Source organism: Balaenoptera physalus (genome assembly GCF_965194825.1).
Source record: "Balaenoptera physalus genome assembly, chromosome: 15".
In the NCBI taxonomy this organism is placed as follows: Eukaryota; Metazoa; Chordata; class Mammalia; order Artiodactyla; family Balaenopteridae; genus Balaenoptera; species Balaenoptera physalus.
Window position 1 is genome coordinate 36,095,973 of NC_138894.1, and position 23,917 is coordinate 36,119,889.

The 23,917-nt window shown below is 37.9% G+C and overlaps 1 protein-coding gene across 4 annotated transcripts in view; it reads left to right on the top strand.

The window, feature by feature from the left end:
- The window catches only part of EXOC6B (exocyst complex component 6B), a 722,841-nt gene that overhangs the window by 531,316 nt on the left and 167,608 nt on the right, over positions 1-23,917 (top strand). For all 4 annotated transcript variants that reach the window (XM_082426006.1, XM_082426005.1, XM_082426007.1 and 1 more), the window contains one exon: positions 13,783-13,856. In XM_082426006.1, coding sequence (XP_082282132.1) covers positions 13,783-13,856 — 74 coding nt within the window. The remainder of the gene's footprint in view (positions 1-13,782; positions 13,857-23,917) is intronic.

Here is a 23,917-nt window from a genome sequence, read left to right on the forward strand (position 1 = left end):
TTACACACTTTGGAAGTTTCAGGGACTAGAAAGATTAAGAAGTGCCATTTCAAAGAAGAAAAAGTTTAAAAATATATTGTGGTTATTGCTGTTTTCCTATTACTTAACCCTGGTTCCAGACTCGGTAAAAAGACTTCCTAAAGTTAAAGGAGTATGTTATAACAATTTCATAATCTCCAAAGCCTTTTTACTATTCCTTTATTAGAAACTTTATAAAACAATTATTTAAAAATTTTCATTAATCCTCATGATTTGCTTGAAAACACCCAGAAGCATTTTCATGGATAAATGAGCCCATTGAAACGATAGCTTGTCTTAATCATTGCAAACCAGAGACCTCGCCTCACCATTAGCACCGGAGCAGCGTATGGCCATCTCTTTCTGCTATATCAGCTAGCTACAAACATCACGTCAGCTGAAAATTATTTCTTTAGCCCCGCTACCTCATTCCATCAAGCCATTTGCACCTCCCTTTTACTCACATAGGCTAAAATTCTAATGTTTGTAGTAAGCCAGACTCTCCCAGGAATATCTGATGCATTCACTGCTCTTGTCTCCAAGTGTTTACACTGGGACATTTTATACATCTTATATTTTCTTTGGCCCTCACTTCATGTCTTTGAGGCTGAGGCCAGTAAACTATTTATTTTAACTGGGCCATTTTATAGGGTGTAAACCAGGAAATCATATTAAATACCATGTCTATTTAAAAATTATTATAATAGTTGAAAGTTGACAGACTTCTACTCAGGCTTACAAGAAATTCCTGTAACATTCTAACCATCTGCTGCCTTTAGGTGGAACAGTACCTTATACATCTCAAAAAACTGACTAAAGTCCTAATTTTTATGAGACATTTTAAAAGAAATAAATTTCAGTCCTTTCCATTATTACCTGCTCTAATATTTCAGCAGTTAACAGATTCTGATTTGAGTTCTGTTGTTTTAATTAAATCATCTATCTAGTCTACTTTTTGTATTACAAATTTTAGAAATTTATCCTTTCTCTCTTCCTCCCTTTTATGTGCGTGTGTGTGTGTGTGTGTGTGTTTGTGTACGAGAGAGAGAGAGAGAGAGAGAGAAAGAGAGAGAGACCACAAAATCCCCTTAGCAGTCCCAATTTCATGTTTCTAAGATTGGAATTTAGAAAATGTGAGGAAAATATCATTGCCAACACTTGCATTTAGAAAAGCTGAAGTTTTCAGAAACTAGTGAGCCAATTTATAGAATTTTTAAAGTCTTACCTATAATGTTCTATAATGATGGTTGATCTATATTTTACTTCTATTTTCTACTCCTTTCCTGGGAGGAGAAGGTGGTGTATGGTGGGGTCTCTGGTGGGATAATGTACACTTGTATGGGTGAATTGAGGCCTATGTCTTTGTCATTGTTTGATCACTAAGTAGCTGTGAATTAGGACAACACACTTAATCTCTTTCAAAATCTTTTTACTCATTTGTTATACGTGAGTGGTTTGGACTAGGGCATCCCATTGGACTACATGGCTAGGGATTAGCCATTCAAGTAGGATGAGGTAGGTTGGGAAGGGTGTTCTGACAAAGGCAAGTATTTGTATAAATTCTGGGAGGAAATAAAGAACATGGCATATTAGGGAAATAAAACTAGTTCATTATGACTAGAGAATAGGGTGAAATGAAGTGGGGTAGCCAGAAGGAAATGTGGAGATATAATCACTGTTAGTGGATCCAAAGCAGATTTTAGAGAGAGTACCTTTAATGGAAGTAGGGTGATAGACCAGATTGCTGAGAGTTGAGGAATGAATGGAAGATAAAGAAGCTGAATCAGTGCTTGTAAAAGACTCAGAAATTGACATGGAAAGAGAGGAAAGAAAAGCTTGTTTATTTAATTGCCTCTCTTAAGCCTAATAATTGGGACTGTTTAACTGTAAATAACACCAAATATTTTATATAATGTAACCAAGAATAGGAGAAAAATAACACTTTATTTTCTTTGTGGATATCAGTAAAATTTGCCTGGTAATCTTTCTCTTCTTTTTGTCTTTCTCTGCCCTTTCTTCCTGAATGATGTGCCTTTCTGAAGAAATTCAAGACTCCTCAGTTTTTCACCACATCCCGGCAGTCACATGGCTTAAGGCCTGCCCTTCCCCTCTGACTCACAGGAATCTCTTTGTCAGCTGTCTGCCTGTCAATGGATGGAAACAAGGTGTAGCATCAGCTCCTGCCCAGGCAATTAACCAGGGAAAAGGATGAGGTTCTGTACTCTTCTGTAGAAAAGCATTTTTGAGGGCTTTTAAACATTTTAAAGACAAGAGCGCTTTTAATACTTGAGATGCTCATTTATCTCCTATACTTCCTAGTAGTTAAGATATTCCTTTAAAAGCACCAGTTTATCATGGAAAGAAGTTGCTTAGGTACCTTAAGAAACAGCTATTTTCATTTCCTTTTTCTCCAACTAACCTAAATTCTCGTAAAACACTAATCTCCCCCTCTCTTACCAGCGCCTAGGAGTTCAAAATGCCTAATGCTTCCTCTAGCGTTCCTGTTGTGTCTGCAGTCAATTCCCTGATCTTGTAACTATCAGCTTAAGGTCTCAGGTTTCACTGACAGAGATTCTCTTTTTCTCCTTCTTTTGTTTTTGTTTGTTTTAGGGGAAAAAAAGAAAAGGGAAAACACACCCCAAACTGAGCTCTTAGTGGCAAAGTTTATATTCTCTAGTAAGATAGATCCTAAGTTTAGATCTTGACCTCTGAAAATAAATTCATTAGTCTGTGTAACCATAATGGCAGACCAGTATTTATGTTCATATTGATCTTTCACAAACATTTAACATGGATGTGGATCATTGTTTTAATACTTTACATTATAATTCCATTGAGGGGGTGGAATTCCCAACTAATACTAGAATAATTATATGAAGCAAAGCTAGAGAATATAGAAAATATCTTTCTCTGGGCAAGATGTACAGAACTTTTTATTTTGCCATATCAAAAATGATCTCTCATAATGAAGACTTGCTTTAGTGTAATATCTTTAAATTTTTTGATTCATTTAAGAAGTGACCATGTAGGCAAAAAAAAGCATATTATTATTTTACTGTATCCAATTCCAGTAAATTTCACATTAATTATGCTGGGACACATCTGGCTATAACCTAGAAATTAAAATGGACTCAATATCAAGTTGTAATTTGCTTGATCTGGATTGGACCTTGTGTTCCAACAACAGTTTTCCAACACCAACTGGGTGTTCTGCAATTTAATCCAGTTCTAACACTAACTACCTGGAGTTAGTGCAGACTCCACAGGGTAAGGGGTCAGTCCCACAAGACTGTCCCTCTTCAGGCATCAGCCACAAGTCACAGGTGACCTCAAGCCACTCGCACTTTTTCCTAGCTGACTACAGATTTGGGGCTCATCACATCCCCTTTCAGTTCAGTAATTCACTAGAAAAACTCACATAACTCACCAAAAATGCTGTACTTATGATTACAGTTTTATTATAAAGGCTGTAACTCAGCAACAGCCAAATGGAAGAGATGCATAGAACAGGATCCTGGGGAGGAGGGGGGCAGAACAGAGTTTCCATGACCTGTCCTTAAGGATTCCAGGCATGTCAACCTTCCAGCACATCAGCATGTTCACCCATCAGGAATTCCTGATCCACTGAGCTTCAGTGTCCAGAGTTTTTATATGGGGGTTTCTTTACATAGGCATGATTGAATAAATAATTGGCCACATGATTGAAATCAATCACCTTCCCCTCCCCTCCCTGGAGACTGGGGGTGGGGCTGAAAGTTTCAAACCTCTAGTCACAGGCTTGGTCTTTCTGGCTTGTCCAGCCCCTCCCTTAAAACTACCTAAGGGCCCACAGGAGTCATTTCAGCATAAACTTAGGTATGGTCAAAAGGAGCTCATTGTGAATTGCTCAGGAACTTTCCTATTGCTCAGGACCTTTCAAGGGTATTTGAAATACCCTTGAAATAATAGATTTAGAGGGATTATGTTCTATCTGCTTCACTGAGTTACCTTTTTTGCTTTTTAATTTTTTCTTCTGTAAAAGTCCATAGCTCCTCTATGTCAGGAGCTGGGACCAAAGACCAGATATATTCCTTGTTATATAATAGACCTCAAGAGTATATTTGATTTAGTCGCATAGCTTTAAGCAAGTGAAATATTCTTAATTTCATTTTACAGAGGAGACATCTGGCACTAAAAACTTACATGATTGGCACAAGGTCACATAAGTAAATTCTAGAAAGGATTGGAATCCCAGTTACCTTAGCTTATGATATATCCATTTTCTGTGGACATCCATCAGCTTAGACTATGAAACTCAGTTTTCCTGGCAAATTGTGAGACTATCCACGAAATGTGTACCAAAGAAGCATTAACTGTCTGCTTTCAGTTTAGAAAGAATCATAATTGACTTTTAAAAAAATCTAGCTCTTTTAGCTTGGGAAACATGCTATGTGGAACCTACCTTAATCATTTCTCTTTCAGTATTTTTCATAGCTTTGTGTGACATACCTCCACCCTGTTCAAGAGCACTGACAGTGTCTTGATACTTTTCCTTTTAATGAGTCAGCATTTGTTTTGTATTGTATACTTACAAAACATTTTGCAGTTATAGATCAGGATTGCTACTGGTATCACTTGCTGGGGAAATTGAGAGCCGGAGAGCTTTGTCCAGAAACATATGCTGCTCAACTATTATTATTTTTTAAAAATTATGCCCGAATCATTCCAAAAATGATTTGAGACCAGTTTCAGTAGGATAAGTTGAAAAAAATAATAAATTAGATATAAGAAAAGAAAATGGGATGAAGAGAAGAAAGGTAAGAATACTAGCATAAGAATTAATAGAGAGGTAATATAAAAGTTTATTGACGGGCACGGTGAAGAGCATACAAAGTATATAGCTCTCTCAGAGGTTGACCTGTTTTTAAAATATGGGCTGAAGAGAAGACATTGTGTGGTATCAGGAACATTTGCTTCAATCCTAATTTCATAGCCAATGTAAAAATGGAATTCATATTGTTATGAGTTTGGGGACTGCTCTTTCCTTGTCATTTCAAAGTCTGAAATCATTCTTTTCACATTTCGTTTTAGTTTTCATTCTTTACAGTCAACATCATCTAAAGCTGTGCTGTCCAGTACTATAGTTACCCGCCACAAGTGGCTGTTAGAGCATTTGACATGCAGCTCAGAAATGAGTTGTGCTCTAAGTGTAAAATACATCCTGGATTTTGAAAAAAACCTCATGAAAAAATTTTAGAATACTAATTTTATGTTGAAATTAATATATTTTAGGCATATTGGGTAAAACAAGATATACTATTACTAATTTTAAAATTAATTTTTGTCTTCTTAACCTGTCTACTAAAAATTCCAAAATTACACATGCAGCTCACACTTCTATTTGGACAGTGCTTTTCTAGAGAATTGATTTTCACCGTTACGTTAAATGCCCTGCAGAATCCTTCTCAATGTAAAATTTCAGATAGCTTAGCTCTGAGTCTCTGTTCGTACAGCAGAATAATCAGTGCTGAACAAACACATGGATAAGATTAAGTCCTTGAAAGCAGAGTAAAAATATCAAGGATACAAAGTTACTACTTCAGAACACAAGTCTTTCTCATCTCTCAGGAAACCCACGCCTTTCATGGCAGATCCTCAGTTTTCTTACAGATGCACAGAAGCACTGCTGATTGCTAATTGGGAGAGGCTTCTTTTCACTATAGTTTTAAAAGATCTATTATGAAATTGGCCCTTATTTTGCAAAATTGCAAAGCACTTGGGAACTTCAGAGGAACATTGTGGCATTACACAGATCTATATATTTTTATGATTTTATTCTCTAAATGAAAAAGACACAGATACACACATATATACATATATGTGTGTGTGTATATATATATATATATATATATGGAACATGTAGAGTGAATATTTGCTTTTAGACATTCTAGATCAGGGATGCATATTGAAATAATAGAAAGACAGATTTAGAGGGATTAGGTTCTATCTGGTTCACTGACTTACCTTTTTTGCTTTTTAATTTTTTCTTCTGTAAAAGTCCTCAGTAATTACAAATGCTCCTTTCAGCTTTAGGATTCTAGGTTGTAAACGCAAGTCCTAGGACATCTTGTGCTATGTTTTTGGTGATTATTTGTGGAATATTAAGGGAAAGTCCAATGCCATGTGGCATGACATTGTTCTGCCACTTGTTATGGTCTTGGCTTTCCTTAACCTTCTTCCTCTGCAATGCAAAAGATACTCTGTTTAATTTGGTGAATACAGCTAAAGTATTCTTATCCACATTTAAAATATTATTTCCTTAAACAAAGAACAGTACCCAGTGGCCTCCCGGACTCCATGACATGGTAGGAATTTATGTCATCTCCTTCTTTTAAATCTCGAATAAAATTGTTTTCTAATTTGCTTTGCTAGATTCAACCAATTAATTTCATTAAACTGTTTACAGATTTTTCTTATATGTTAGATACGTTAGGCAAGGCATAGAAATCAGCTTCTCCAGTTTTCTAGGTTTATTCCACATAAGACAGCTACTCTCTCCAGGGGAGTGTATATTGTCATTGGCACCAGTCACTGCCAGTACCTGAACCCTCATTTCCTCTCGGTGGTACAGTACCAGGGACAGCCAGATGGAGACTGATTGGCTTATTTACTCAGCATCATCATGAAAGTTCTTCATGCTTGTGGCCATTTCCTAGCTTATAGGGGATTAATCCCTTACTAATTAAAAAGCTATGTCTATCTGTCCTAGTTTTCAGTTGTCTTTTAGAGCAAAAGGAGTTAGGAGAATTAAACTTTGAGAACAATTTATAAATCTGTTTAGAGTACTGGTTTGGCATTTGCTATCAGACTTTGTTATTATCAGTTTTAATCATATTTCTCACACGGAAACTCAGAATAGGTTAGTTAGACTGTACTTTTCTCTGCCCTTCTTGAGGTAGGAGATGTAGTGAGTTACCTATTTAAAATATGTAAAAACAAAGAAAAATTTACATCACAGAATTATACCCTAGATAATTAAAGGTAACTATTTTTTATGATCACGTGTTCATACAAGTACACTTATACAAGTATAGTCAGCTGAATCTCCAAGGAACTTTTCCCTCCCACCAGTCCTCCCTCCCTTTTTCTGTCTCCTTGATAGCTCTCTCCTTAGTACTTACTTCCTTATGTTCTGGCTGACCTTTCTCTGACCAGCAGAGCCTCCAGTGGAGTCCCTGTGGAGTCCATCAGCTCTTCTCTGTAATTAGCTTAGTGGAGCCACTGTGAAGTGATGCAAGAAGGTTTTAGCTTCCCCAGAGCCACACTTTGTAGTCTAGCATATTCCTTATCTGTTGCTCCAGGGACCCAGATACCAGGAAACCATTATATTAATACAGCAACAGCAGCTCTTATTCTTGTAATCCCACAAAAACCACATGTGACCTGACATGATCTTAAGATATAAACAAGTGCCCAACACACTTTGGGCTCCAGAGGACTGACTTTTCTTTCTTACCTGACATTTTGGCCAAAAACCAAACCCTTAATCCATTCAGTGAAGGCTGGTGATGTTATCTTATCCACTGTCTGACCTGGAACTTCTCTGGGAGCAATAGTATATGATACTAACCAGGAACCTCTGGTTAAAATTTTGCCCACTACCTTTTCAACGTTCTCTTATTTGAGCAAATTAGCTTTTCCTCTAAGAATTGCTATTTTACCTGTTTCCCAGATATTGTACTAGTTTTGATTTTCTGAAATAAATTTTACCTTGCTCATCTCCTTTGAAAATTATTCTTGTTCTACGGACAATTTGCAAAGATTCAGAAGAATTACTTTTATATTCTGTTTCCCACAGCTTGCTTTTGATAAATTCTCAAATGTCCTGTCTAGATATACAGATTACAGACTCAGGCAGTCTTTTTTTTTTTTTTTTTTTTTTGAGAGTTATGTTTTATTTGGTGACCTTACTGAGAACTAAAGCCCGGGAGACACCTCTCAGATAGAATTGTTCCAAAGAGGTAAAGGGAGGAGTCAGGGTATATAGGAATTTTTTGCTGGAAACAAACAAACAAACATGGAGTCAAACATCAATAGATTATAGCTAATCACAAAAAGCAGACATCTCAAATTAATGATTTTAGTGCTTGTCTAGGTATGGAAAGATGCAAGAGTCTGGACTCATAGAAATTATTCCTTTGATATGCATCTTAACTATCTAGGGCCAGTATCCTGTTTTTCTTCATCCTGAAATCTCTTCAGGGCACACTGTCTAGGGTGGATGCAATGGTTGGTGGCTTGATGGGGGGTAACATTCATTGTTTACCAGAATGGCAGGCAACATTCTTGTTTACTGAAATAGCAGGCAACGTTTTTTTACCACACCAGTGTTAAAACTTAAAAGTCCTGTATCCTGGGAACCCTACATGCAAGTAGGGGCAAAAAAAAAAAGAGTGAGACGAACACATAAGTCAAGCTTTTCCAGGTCCTCACCAGCCAACTTCACCTATAACCTTTTATTTTTTTAATTAATTTATTTTTTAAAAATCTTTATTGGAGTATAATTCTTTTACAATGGTGTGTTAGTTGCTGCTGTATAACAAAGTGAATCAGCTATACATATGTATACATATATCCCCATATCCCCTCCCTCTTGTATCTCCCTTCCACCCTCCCTATCCCACCCCTCTAGGTGGTCACAAAGCACTGAGTTGATCTCCCTGTGCTATGCAGCTGCTTCCCACTAGCTATCTATTTTACGTTTGGTAGTGTATATATGTCCATGCCACTCTCTCACTTCGTCCCAGCTTACCCTTCCCCCTCCCTATAACCTTTTAACCTTTCTGAGTTTCATTCACTTCCCTCTTCTCTCTCAAGGCCTTGAACTCTGAAAAACGAGAGTACTTTTCTCTGGATGTAAGGCAGTCATTTTGATTCCTCAAAGCCCCTTCTAACTCTGACTCTCCCGTTTTATTCTAATTAGGGTTCTCTGCTCTTTATAAAATTTATATTTTGTTTTCCTCAGCCAAATATGAATGTACCAGATAATTTTTAAGTTGATTTAAACATGTTTTTTCTCCCCCCATCTAAGCGGCAGTTAATTTTAAGACCAGCCTTCAAGCAGCGTAGAAAGCATTTTGAAATTAGTGGAATCCCTCCTTTTTCTACTTTGGCAATTTTATTTCATTATAATATGAAGATTATTAGAAATGTAAAACTATAGGATACTTTTGAGAAATTAATATTGCTTTAAAAACAATTGCCACACCTCATCGATTTAAGTGTGTATGAGAGTGTGAAGGAATGTTGGATATTTAAGTGAGGGGTTTTTTCTTTCCCTCTTTATACCTTTATACCTCTTATTTTCTTTCCCTCTTTATACCTTCACTTAACAATATGCCTTCTTTCCTATAACTTTGTACACCTCCTTTTAATTTTTTTAAAATGAAAATGTATCTCATTAAAAGATTTTTCACATTTGCACGTTGGATCTTGGAGGCAGGCCCCGATCCCAGCTTCAACTCTTGTCCATACTGTGATTGGACGAGGGCAGGGAAGGGCTGCTGGGGAGAGCCGAGCTGTCTGAAGGACGGCTGGGTGCTGGTCAGGGGCTCCACTAACCTGAGCAAGTTTCCCAAGAGGAAGCTCTCTTGCCAGCCTCATTGGGACCTTGATTCAGTCCCCACATAACATAAGATAGTCAAAGGTAGGATTTGGTTCTGTGTTAAGTGGAGGGCCACTCTGCCGAACTCCAGCCTTTGGAAACTTTGGCACTGGCTTCAGCCACTTAGAGACTGAAAACATACCACAGACCTTGGAATCCAGAGACGAGTCCAGAAAGGGACTTTTTCACTGTGCCCCATATATCCATTGGTTCCCCTTGGCCACTAGGAGAGACATGTACTCCTTTTTATGATGTCAAAAGAAGGAAAGTTTTTATTCATGATTCTAAAGGAAAGCTTCTGTGTGTACATATAATCAGTTTGTATATGTGTCAGCAGACTTGGGGCTCCTCGTCCCCCTCCCATGTGTAGTTTTCCTTCTCTCTATCAAGCAGCCTCTTATGACATGGGTGTGCACATCAATCCCAGTTGCCTATAATTCTAAATCTTGAACAAGTTATAGCTCTTATTACTAGAGAAAATAGCACTAAATAATTTTGAGGGGTGTGTGTGTGTGTGTGTGTGTGTGTGTGTGTGTGTGTGCGCTTCTATTTCCTTTTCTCTGATTATAAAAGTGGTCTCATTTTTAAAGTTTATAAAATGTAAAGAATAATAAAATCCCTTGTAATCTTCCTCTCTCTAACAGCCTCAGTTAACATTATGAAATAAATGCTTACTGTCGTGTTTTCTATTCATATTGTATTTTACATAGTTGACGTCAGACTAAATACAAACTTTAAAAAAATATTCACACTTTCTTACGCTCTTAACATTTTTCATATATGGAAAAAATTGACTCTAGAAGAACAGTCATGTTTTAAAGGAAATAATTGAATCACAAAATTATGGGAGATCTATTTCATGCATTTATTGATTTCTCAAATAATACCAGTGAAAATTACTGTGCTGTGGCTAATACACTAGTAATTAGTCATATGAGCTTCCTTTAGGTGAAGCACTTAAATATTTGCCTATAAATTTTCAATACCAACTCACTAACTCATAACTGAATAGTAGCTGTTCTACTGTTTTGTCCTGGATATAGAATAGTGTCTCTTGACCTTTGTTTGGTCACCAACCCTCTGAGACGTCAATAAAAGATATGAACCTTCTTCACAGAGAAACACATATTCCCACAAAAAACTAATTGTAATGATAATCAATGATGATATGCCAGGCACTCTGCCAACTGCTTTACATAGTTGTTTCACTTAATCCTCGTAGCAGCACTATAAGGAATATGCTGTTACCCTTATTTTTGAGATGAAGACATTGAAGCTTTAAGGAGATTAAGTAGTTTGCACATGGCCTTAGAGCTAGTAACTGGAGCTCAAACTGATTTTTATGACCCAAAGCCCATCTCCTCAATCATTGGGCATCTAATTTTAGGGAGCTCGTAAATTCCTAAAGCCTACTTATTGATACTCAGGTTAAAGGTGCCCTACTATTGCAATCCAAAGATTTTCACTGGCAGTAAAGAATATGTGTAATTAGTTAATCTTGTTATTTCTGTAAATTAATATATAAGTATTTGTTGGACATCTACTGTTTTTAATACTTGCTACGTTCTGTGATATGGTCCTTATCCCTAAGGACTTTACTGCCTACGTGGGAAGACAAGAATTACATATGTAAAACAATGAGAAAAAAAATGTAAATATGAAATTGAATATATAGTAATTAAACATTTCCATAAGCTATACCCAAAAATTAATCTCTTTACTCTGTCACACATGATGTACTTTTCATTCCCTGATTTATAAAAGGAAAATCAAATCTAAAAGGCCACCATGTCCTCTGGGAACCTGGGAGATTCAGTGTGTCATAAAATGAGGTCTATAAAGTACAGCTCTGACTAAATATGTATCACATCCAGATTCCTGAGTGGTTTCATCAGCATCATGTCAACCCCAGGGTTCATGCCCAATAAGGAGATTCAAGAATGTGTAGCCACCTCTCAAGCATGCAAACCATGTATCATAGGGCAATCCTGTTGAACTGAACATGTGTAGGGCAGCAGAACACCGTGATAGTTGCTGCATCTTGACTCAAGTAGGGTTCCTACTGACAGAGAGGACTTCAGATGATGCAGCATAGCTGTTATGTCATACGGGAGCAACAGTGATAATCTACCAACCTTGGATGAAACTCCCAGGCATGGGAAGCTTATTTAAGCTGACCATCTGACAATCAAGACTCAAAAAGAGTGGCTGTGGCTATAATTCAAAGGACTGCTTTCTACAGGAGCATAGTATGGGAAAGTTGTACTTGTAATTGAGCAGTGGCCATATACAAGGTTATCACAGATAATGGCTATTGTAAGATATGAAGGATGGATTCTGTCAAGCTTTTATTAACATGGCTCTCATCGTGTATTTGTATAGTCTTAGAACTTTACTCTTTTAAAACTTTAATCATTTGGGCTATACATATGATAGAATTCATTTATAAATGGCATATAAATTTTCTTTCCAAAGTAAATAGAAACTTAATGTGCTAATCATTCTATATAGTTTATCTCCTTCCATTTGAGTCATTTTTATTTAAAATCTCTAGAATAAGAATATTTTGTGTTACAGTTGTACAACACTTTGTGCTCTATACAATTCGTTTCATAACTTGTTTTAAATTTCATTTCACATAATGTTTTTGTGTTCCCTGCAACTTACGTTGTTAACATTATTTTTTAAGGTAGGTCAAGGATTTTATGAAAACCTAGTAGAAATTTCCTAGATGGAAAATATTTTTAAAGAACAGAAATTCCTGTCATTGTTCATAAATCATCATTTGAATCTATGCAGCTACTAGTTGTTTGAAGTAATTTTCCAGACATATATGCAGATATCTTGATAGATTTTATTTAATTTCAAAAGAATAATATGATACCAACTTTCTATAATTTCTTAAATTCATTCCTGAAGAAAAATATAATTGAAAGGAAAACATTCCTTTTCATATTTGCTTTGAGCAGATACTTGAGTTGTTTTTGAGGTAAATAGTAGATTGATGTTAAATGTTTATCATGCTTTGGCTTCACAGAGAGAATTCAAGGCATAGTTAGTAACTGTCCAACTTTTGAATTTGCTCTGTATGTGTGTGTGTGTGTGTGTGTGTGTGTGTGTTTTGTGTGTATGTAGGGGCTTAAACAAGACCTTTTGATTGCATAATAAGCAGGGCTTAGGGACAATAAAATTTGACATTCTTAACTGTTACTGGTACTTGTCCCTATAGCCCTGTGCAGTTATCTTCTTATTAACAATGTAGAAGCCAGAGTCATAAACTGAGCATGTACCCAAGGCGCTACTGTAAATTGCAAATAGCATTCATGTGGTCTCTTTGACCTAAGACTAAATTCGGGTAGAGGGAAGAGAAAAAAGAATTTTTGAGAGTGGAATAGAAGTAGAAGTCAAGAACAAAGAATACACTAGAAGGATGGACATGTACAAATGTTTCCTAAGTTTTTGCAGTGAGATTTATTTAGATGGGTCTTTTCATATCTGCAATACTCTTTTACTGAAGAGCCAAGCGCTAGATTGGGGCAGCCTCTGCTGCTGGTGTGTATGTCTGTGTGAGTGTGTGTCTGTGTGTGTGTTGACGATAATGCACTCATGAGATAATACAAATAATCAGTGAGGGAATAATTAATGATGTGGCAGGGAATATTTTTTGATAAATGCTTGGGGAATGAGGTGACAGGCGTGAAATTCGAAAATTCCTTCAGCGATCTAAAATATAAATAGCTTTCGGAACTGAAAAGAGTTTCACAGCTGAAGATTTTATTGTGTTGAGAGGAAAAAGTTTTTTCTCTCCCCCACTCCCTCCTCCTTTGCAAGTTGTTTGTCCATTCACAAAACAAATACTCTGAAGCCCAGCGCGGCTCATGGGAATAAATTTCAGGTCGAATTAGTACAGTTTCCTTGCTGTCAGGATTCTGGAATTAATGGTGTTTTGATGACACGAATTTTGAAGGGCAAACAAAGAAGCTGAAGGGAGAGAGACATGACTCCTTAGAAGCTTGGTCCTCCTCTCCCCCAGCCTCTCTTGTCTTCCCTGTCATCCGTCTGCCAATCTCCCTGTCCATGGTTAGTTAAAGGCGCTTTTTATCCTCTTTTCTTTCCCACAGAGTTTGCCAGATCCGGCCCGGTGCCTGGGTTCCAGGAGGACACGCTGCAGTTGGCCTTCATCGACTTGAGACAAGTAAGTCTTTGTGTTTTTGTTTTTTGTTTTTCTTTTAAGATGTGTGACTGAAGACCATCAGGTCTTAAGGAAAAGGGGAGGGGAGGGGGATTGGCGTTGGCGATTCACACTGGAGACCTAAGGGTTTTTCCCTGTGTTTGAGGCCACCTCTTTTATTTAGCTATCTGGGATCCTTAGCTATGGTGGAGTTAAAGGTTTTGTGGGTGGAAGGGAAGGCAGGAGGTGGGAGGAGGGACCCAGAATGTAGAGGGACTCAAGTGACCCTCAAGTGATGTGACCCATTGTGCTATAGTTGGCTTCTGCAGACACAGCAAAAAGATAGCTCAGCAAACCAATGCTAAGCAGGTGCACTGATGCAGAGACTGCCTGCCCAGAGGACTTTTGTTTGCAGATAATGAGGGCAGTAGCATTTAAGAAAAATGAAATATTTTACATTCTGGATTGTTGGTTTGGTTTGTTGACTTTTTTCTGTTGCCTTAAGTCTTCCCATCCCCTCCTTTGTAGAACGCGGTCAGCCATGAGTGACTAAGTGGTCATTTTAGATAATTAGCAAAGGCCCTGACCAGTCATGCTAACCTGACAGGCAACCCTACTAAAGTAATGTGATGAAAGCCGGTACTTAGGTGTACCTGAGCTTTGCAAGCCCATTAGATAGAAAGAGTCGTGCTATAGAGCTGTTGCTTGCAGATTGAAAAGCGTGGGTTGGTAGGCCTTGGTGGATGGGGTATAGAGGAGCAGTATGGGCGGGGGCCGAAAGAGGGAGAGAGTTAACTGGGCTCTGTCATCTCTTCACTCTGAAGATGGATGGGGTTGGATAGAAAGTGTGAATGAAGTAAGAATCAATGACTGATGCTTCTCTCCTATTAAAACAATCTTTTTTTTTTTTGTCTGTTTTTTAAAAGGGGGCTGGCTTTGTTTCTCCTGCCATAATGATGCAGTGCCTCTTGTTTTCAGAGCTGACAAAGTTTGCATTCTGAGAACTTTTAGATGCCCAGGGTATTTCTTAAAGCTGTAGGACCCCTTGTATTGGTAGTCTCCTTACCACTGTGACTCGATTCATGCTAGAACAGCTTTTAACCCATAATGGATGGCCTGAGCTACCCCTGAATCCTTGTGGATGGGTGGTGTAATCTGTCATCTGATGACAATTCTGGAAAGCCCTGTTAAGCAGAAAACAGAAAATTGTGTCTCTATAGACCCGCCAAAGTTTGAGGATTCAGGCCGCGTCCCAGAAACGTGTGTCAACTTAATATTTAGGAGTTGAGGTGGGGGTTCTCTTGCACATAAAGGCTTTCCCAGCATGGTCCCAAATGCAGCTGAGTATCTCTTTCCACACTTAACACCTTCCACCTGTGGATTCAGCAACTCAACCGAGATGTTCAGGTTTTAACCCCTTGGCTGATGTAAACCTGAAAGATGGGAATTTTGCTTTATGGTTTTGTGGAGTGGTATCTGCTTGACTTTCCCAGCACTGTTTCTTCTCAGAGACTTCTGAGCCAATTGGCGTTTCTTGGAAAGCAGAAATTGAATTTCATTGGGAAAACACATCCAAGGAAAAATTTTTCCCTTCTCACTCTTCATGGAAAGGAAGTGTGGTCATTCTCTCGAGTTTGTGGTTTCGGTCCCTATGGAAAGCAACTAGTGTTCACAGAAAACGTTAACTAAGGGAGTAAGTTAGAAAACACAGACGAAATAAGGTGGATCTGAGCTGGGGATGAATGCTCAAGTACTTGTGAGCTCTCAGTGAGCACTGTTGCTTATGCTTAAGTTCCTATTTTCTGTTACATTTTTGTTCTCAGAGTTCCTATTATGGAGTTTTAGTAGTAGAAACCAAAACTCCAAAATTTCTCTGAATCATGAAAGAATATGCCTCTTCCTATTGAATCTATCACTTAATTTCTATTTATGTCTGTCTCTATTAAAGCAGCTTAAATTTTTCTTAGATCATTTGAAAAACTTGCCTGGCTCATTATTAGCAGGCCTCAGGTAGGTTGAATCAGCATGACAAAAATGATCTTTCCACATCCCGTGCTGAAAATATTTATCTCTTTGCAGTTCATCTTAGTCATTCTCATAACTTAAAATGACCATCATTTTTAAAGTGAGCAGCTTATGAACTATAAGAGATGTGCCGATTATAATAGAAAGTCTGGAAGTGTGGTTTCAAAGGAGATATCTTGACCTCAAATGAGACATGATTAGGTGTCCTTGAGTATGTGTCCTTTTGCCTCTACTCTTTGGAATCCTAAAATAGAGTTATGGAATTTGGGGGCTGGGTGCTAATCTTAAAAATCATGTAGTATGACCTTTGGCTTGATACTTGGAATCCCTGTACAGCACCCTAGACTGTGCTTGAATATTCTCCTTGAAGAGAACTTGCTTCCCCAAAGCAGCAGGGTCCACCTCAAGACAATCTGATTATAAGAAAGGTATTTCTGAAGTTGGCTAAAATATGTCTCACTTAACTTTGACCCTTTCACTCTTTGTATTTTTATTAATGCACTCCAGTTTGGGGGACAGCCTTTCTATCCTGATTTATTGAGTTTCCATCTGCTAGTAATTGAATCTTTTTCACATGTAGCATTGTTACTCATTCCATATCTAGTCTTTATGTGGTTGATTTTATACACCACAATTGAAGACTTCACTCTCTTTGGTCTGCGTTTTCCTTCTAGACATTCTATTAACAAACCAGATTTTAATCATTCTTATTTATTTAGCCTGTCTAAACCTTTTAAGGTCCTGACTCAGTTATCCACCTTACTACCTGATTTAACTATTATGCCCTTTGTAAGTCAAAGATAACAATATTAATCAGGAATGGCCGAAACTAAAGGAAGAAGTTAAAGTTAAGGCAAGTTATAGGATACATACACGCACCCATGCAAAAAGGGGATTTGTCCCCAGTTCAGTGCAGCAAGGATATTCTTTTACTGTCATTGAGTGTATTTTCTTCACTGGTTTATGAATATATTCATTCTGATCATGCTTTCATGTTCTTTTGCTTTACAGTGTTTCAGGCTCTATCAATTGAATGATAATTTTTAAAATATTCAAAACATGGAATATTTGATGAACTCATCTCTGTATAGACTATAATAGCAGAGTGTCATTTAAAAGCCATAGAATTTTATTAGGAAGCAAATTAGATGTGGATAGCAAAACTATTCATCCTTTCTGAGCCGTCCTGTCTATTCTAATTTTTCTACTTCTTAAGGAAAAAAGTGAAATGACATTTTGAATACACAGGCTTTCATGATATTTTACACTTTTATAGCACGTCAAAGTTAAAGTATATTTACCTACATACCTCATTTGTCAGGTTTCTGGGTTTAGAAAGCCAGCTGTTAATGTGAATTAGTGCAAATCAAAATCTTCTTCTCTGCCACTTTATAATTTCTATATTCCCAAGCTCATAGAAGTGCGATTGCAGTACAACTTCACATTCATGTATCAAATATATGTGCATATTTCTATGAAAATCCAAATTTGGGTTAATGCTAAATCTTGAGAAGGACAACTTAAAGGCTCACTTATTAACTATCTTGAAGTAGCATTTATATTCCAAGTACTAATAATTGCTGGCCCTTAATGGTTCATAATTGAGAATAACAACACAAGGCCAATAGTAAATCCTCAGTAGTTATTTGATTCTTAAGCAGTACTATGGTTTGTATTTTCTTCTATTGTTAAACATTAAGTAAATTATGCTGATGAACACCAGAATTTGAACTTCAGATGATTTTCGTTTCAGTTTATCAAACTCTGAGTGCCTACTGTGAACAAAGCACAACTTAGGTGTTGTGGGAATACACAAATGAATACAATACAGGCTCTGCCCTCCCGTAACAAAGAGGTGAACAGCAAATACTTGATTCTAATATAAGGCACACTATGATTAAGTATTTCATTGGAAAGCTAAAACAATTGTGTATGTTTCAACTATTTCAGCAGCTTTTGCTGCATAACAAATCACCCCAAAACATATTGGCTTAAAACAAGAACCATTTATTTAGTTCAAGTTTCTACAGATTGGATAGGTTCAGCTGAGCTCACTCATACTTTGAGATCAGCTGCTGGATCGGCTCTGGACTGCCTGATGTAGCATGCCTTAGCTAAGCCGACTCTTTTCTGCTCCATGTGATCTCTCACTAACCAACAGCCCAATCCAGGCTTAGTCACATGGCCTCCTGGCAGCGTTCCAGGAGAGCAAGAGGAAATGTGAAAACCTCTTGAAGCCTATGCTTGAAATATCACTTCTTCCACATTCTGTTGGCTAGAGCTAGTCACAAGGCCAGCCCAAATTCAAGGAATGGGAGAATAGACTCCAACTTACACTCTAGTTGGAATATAAGACTTTTATATAATCATGTGAAATATACAATGCAAATCAGGAGCAAGATTGAATCTCTAAGTGCAGAAAATGGCCATGAAGTACAGAGGTCTTTGTAGGCCTGAGTAGTTATAAAATATTTCATGGAAAATGTGGAGAGTTAAACTGAGAGGAAGTGAGGTGTTGATGAGGGGTAAAGGTATTTCAAACATAGAGAAGAGCTGTATTTAAGTTTTGTTTGTAAAACTGTGTGTGCATGTTTGTATGCGTGTGTGTGTGTGTGTGTGTGTGTGTGTGTATGTGTGTGTGTATTGACTTAACCAGGATCTAGACTGTTTTGCCACCTTTAAGTATTAAACTAATCGCTTTAAATCCCCTTTTCTTAATTTCTCTTCTTTGTTCTTTGCTTTTACTTTTCAACTTCTTCATGGACTTCTTTTTTATGTTCTGTATCTCCTCATCAAATGCTGCTTATTACAGGCTACCCTGAAACACTTCACATTTCTGTTATTCCATTCATTGTGAGAGAATCTTAACTTCCCCAGATAATTATTACATTATTTATTTAATTTTTAGCTGTTCACCTTCCATGTCTGACCAGCAGGAAGAGGTTTGAATATGTTCTTTAGAAACGTTTCTGTTCCTTGGCACCAACTGTTTTTTACTTCCAATATACGTAAGGTTTTATAAAGCTGAATGAATTAGGTTGTGACATTGCATCAGATCTCCTGAATGGAGCTTGTTGGCAACAACTCTTATACAGCAAAGCCATCCCAAGATATCTGTGGCTTTTTTTAGATTGAGTTGGTGACATTCCCTCTAGGCCACTTATTCCCCAATTTCTAAACCTTCAGTCTAAAGTAAACGCAGTGCATTTCCATTGCAGGCACTTAAACTGCCTTAAAAACAACTATAGAACCTAAGAGAAATAATTGTATATTTCTTTGGAGACGTTGAACAAATTCTGATGTTATGCCTGTTAGAGGTATATAGGTAAAATCAATATTTTCAGTTAGTCAACATCAGGTAGGGAAACCTGAGAACCACTCAAGAATCTGACTATGTAGACCTCCCCTTTTATTTCCCCTCCTATCTTGATCCTATTCAATAAAATTTTGGTTTTTGAATAAAATTCCCTTCCCTTCTTTTTGCCGTACCTCCAAATCTGATGAACAATATTCCCATTAAGAGGAACATGTCCCCTTTGCATGACTGCTGTTGGCGCTTATGGAAAAAATCTTAACTTTGCTTATATTTTAGCCTCAGTAGAACATCCATTTATATCAAAAACTGATTTTGTCTGATATGGCACATATCAAAATGAGGCTCAATAGAATTTCTTTTATAATATTTCACCCTAACCAGACTAAACAACCCCTAACTAGGCGATTACATAGGAGGCTGGGGTGGGGGTAGGGCAGGCCCACATAAAAGGCCTCAGGGATCAGTCTTCATCACAACCCTTAAGCTATATTAAACTGGAAGAAAGCCATCCCCCACATGTACTTCTTAGTAGGGAGGGGTGGTGGCCTGTAGTTTTCCCAGGTATTTACTGAGCAGTTGTCAGTGAGTCATGGTGAAGAAGGGAGGTGTGGGTGTAGGTAGTAGGGGAAAGTTTTTAAGAAAGGATATTCTTGGTGGAGGAGAATATAGTGGTATGTGAAGCCTCTAGTAGTGAAGTGTGTGAATCAGTAATGTTGTCAGTAGAAATACTCTCCAGGTGCTCAACTGAAATATTTTGTTGATCTTGAATAATGGCCTATAAAACTGGGAGTCATCTGCACCAGAGTTAGTAAACAAACAGTTTGATAACTCATGAAGTTGCAAGATGTCATTTCTATAACTGATGTTAATGGTGGGGTTAGAAGGAATGGTTTAAGCCATAAAGCACATTATCTTGGAAAAGATTATCTGCTCAACTGATATGGTAGCATATATAACATGTATATGTGGGTAGATGTCATTTCCGAAATGAAATCTGGGGTTATCATATCCCAAAGGCATTTGTTGATTAGAAGAGAATGTAGTAATATTAATATATTAGAACTCCTGCACAAATCTCTGCTGATACAGAGCCACTAAAAGTTCCTGCAGACTATAGGCCATGTCTTGACATAGGCACAGCAAGCTCTTGAATGTAGATATAGACCTCCTTAATCAGGAAGTATTCATTCATTCATTCAACACTATGCCTAGCACTGTTAGAGTGGGTACAGTGGTATAGAGGGTATAGTGTAGTGAATAAATACAGTCCCTGCCCTTGTGGAGCTTACATTCTGGTGTAGTTTGCCCATGCTTGTAACATAGGCCTTTTTAACATTCTGCCCTTCCCAAAATCTCTCTTCAGGTGGCCCTGGTGCTTTGAGGGAATGCTTCTTTGTCTAGATTTTTATTTTTTGTATTGATGCTCTATTAGTCAGTTTAAGGGACAGCTGCAGAATTTTCTGGAAAGATCCCCAGGACAAGGCCAAATGTGCTGTATACTGATAAGCAGGCTTTCAGAAAAGAACGTTTAGCTATGGTTGGCAGCCGGGCATAAATAAGATGGTCAAATTGAAATACTTCCTTTCCAAAGGTAGTCCTTTGGTTTTTGAAATCAGGTTTTTCTGGTTGTATTAACAAAATTGTTTTGCCCAAGTTGTTTTGACAGACACTTATAACCTTCACAGTGATACCTCTAACCTTAAAGGAAGTTCTGACAGCAAGTAATTCCTATTGCCAAGTAGAAGAGAGCTAACACCTTTGGGTCTGGTTTTGTAAAATAATAAGAAGAAAATTGGGAACATTTCTGAGAATAGATTCCACTGAGCTAGACCTTTGACCTCATATAAGCCAACACTAGATCAGCATACACAAGGATGGGGCACAGGTGAATAAGGTCTTCAGCTATGGGGTGTGGCTGCAGCTTCTGCACATCAGATATATCCCCTTACTTTGCTTGGGATGTTATTAACTAGAGCCATCACAGAAAATTTATAGAAGGAATTGCCAGTAATATGTAACACATTCTGGGATTTACTGAGTGTTTTTGGTTGATTGGAGGAGAATTTATTCTAGAACTGCTGAGACTTTGTCTCACCTATACCAGCCTCTTAACTGGGGAGGAGGTGTGTGTCTGGAAATGCTGAATCATTAATGACAGGGTCTTTAAACTGAATTAATGGCGGATATGTGGAAATAAGCAATGGGTGAAGAACCTTCAGTTAGAGGGGTTGTGGACAATCTTTTGGGTAGCAGGAGACAAAACACCAGGCTTTTGATGTATTTTCCCATGAATAATGCATTGGATTTGGCCTTTCACTTATGGGCCTCCCAGGCTAAGACTATCCATTGTTACTGGCAGCCCATATTGGTACAGTCCTGGGTTAGATGGCTAATCTAATCTAAAGCTTGGTCAACAGAATTGTCCACCACTTCCTACTTTAAACTGGAGGCAGAGAGATCTGCCACCTAGAGATTCCACCAGAGTATAGAACAGCCTTTCCAGTAGTGGCTAGAAGGACCTTTTCCAGGAGTGTGAGTCTAGTCTGTGACAACCCTGCTACCCCTTTGGTCCAGTAAAACAGCTATAACTTTTAATGGGGGCATGGTGCCAGCATCACTCCAGATAGCCTCATAGTAAAGTCTCTCAGTTCAGAGGCTAGAGTTGCATTCCATTTCAACTCTTGTGTGAAGAGCTAATGAGCGTAGCATAGTAAGCAACCTGGTTATTTCTACCTTAGCTCATAGACAGCATTTGTGATCCTCATGCTAAATAATAAAAGACCTAGGTAGTCTGTGAGGCCAGCTGCTAGGCTAGCCTGAGCCACTTCACTGCTCTCTGCTTTCCCAAGAAGCCAAGCCTCAGAAACTCAGGAGGTTTCTTTCTTACTTCCAACACAGCATGGATATGCATACCCATAAACCTGGAATTTGTGAATTTCTTAGATAATCACATCTTCAAGAGAAAGGACAGGAAAGTCATCACCAATGGATTTCCCTGGGAGTAGCAGTGGAATCAGAGGCTGTTCTGGTAGTGCTGGCTGAGTTAAAGCCTAATGGGTTCCGGACACAAATCTCATCTGCATTAACTACACTGTCTAGTGTCCTATTAGAGGACACTCATAGGCCAAAGAAAGGACAGTAGAGCCAGGCCTTGGAACTAATTTCTGACAAGTGTATCCTACTGATAGCCGCTGGAGGGCAGCAGAGAGTGACAACAAAGGGCTAGATTTAGGGAATTGGGGCATATTTCAGTTTGCCAAGAAAGAAGCCCCCCATAGCTGTAAGAGAATTAGCTATCTGGGAGCCACCATTACAAGCATAGGTGCCTGGGGAACAAGGAACAAAAAGAGTGTCCAGAACCCTGATCTGAAGGTTAAAACCCTCCTACTAGGCAAATTCAGAAACCAGTAAAGAAATGAGGTAGAACAAACTATGAAAAGGGAACCAGACAGCATCAGTAAAGATAGGGAACCAAAAGAACTAAAGTGTCAAGTCCCAAGGGGGCAAGCAAAGATGGAACAGGAACCAAGTGAAAGAAAGAACTACAGTGGGAAGCAAGCCAGAGTGAGTGAGTTGAGGAGGCAAAGGGACAATCCAGAAAGACTGATTCTGAGGCAGCCATACCCAGGAAGGAGTCTTTCTGTAGGACGCCTATCAGCAAGCAGGGAGCTACAAAGGAGCCAGTTTCATACACAATCACACAGCTATATCAATGGGATGCTTATCTCTTAAAGTAGTTCCTCCTTGATTAGCCAGGATTATTTCGTTCTTGGTCTTTCTTCATTTCAGGAGCAAAATAAGTCATTGCAAATATGGAGAGACAGAGAGATGATATGGCTTTTTAAGATGTGACTAAGGGATTCTTAACACATGAAATGAAATTAAACTTGGGCTTGAAGCCCTTCTGGATATCATTGGTGTCAAAGGACAGCTCAGTTTCCTAGAATAGCTTCTGATATTGTCTTTTGATATTTTACACTGTAACATTTGCTAAGAATATCCAGTGGAAAAGAAAAACTGGCTCTGGTGACTAGTTATATAGGCAAGATCCCAATCAATCCAAGGATTTAGGATCGGTTCCCAGTAGGTTAGCAGAGAGCTGTTTGGAGTCTCTTCTAATTGCTGTGTAAGCAGTTTTCCAAACCCCTTAAGGATGGAGAAAGAAAACTCTTTTTTGGCCTATTAAACTTCTAGTGTCTCCCTTCTTTGTCTCAACTCCTTAAACATCAGGAAAATGGGACTCCTGTACCTGCAAATTCCAGTAAATATTTAATGCTTACTCCAGGATTATAAGTCTTATAAGCTATAAAATCTTTATTTTTATAGACTAAGAAATGTTTCCAGTAGGTTAGTTCATAAATATAACAGGCGAATGACTAAATAAATTATGTTATACCCATATAAAGAAATATCACTCATCAATAAAAAGAATAAACTATTGATACATCCAGTTCTTGAACTTATGTAAAATTCCAGAAAGGGAATTTCATACAGCATAATGTTTTAAGATTCATCCATGGACAGATTCAGTGCAATCCCTGTCAAATTACCAATGGCATTTTTTACAGAGCTAGAACAAAAAATCTTAAAATTTGTATGGAGACACAAAAGACCCCGAATAGCCAAAGCAGTCTTGAGGGAAAAAAACGGAGCTGGAGGATTCAGACTCCCTGACTTAAGACTATACTACAAAGCTATAGTAATCAAGACAATATAGTACTGGCACAAAAACAGAAATATAGAT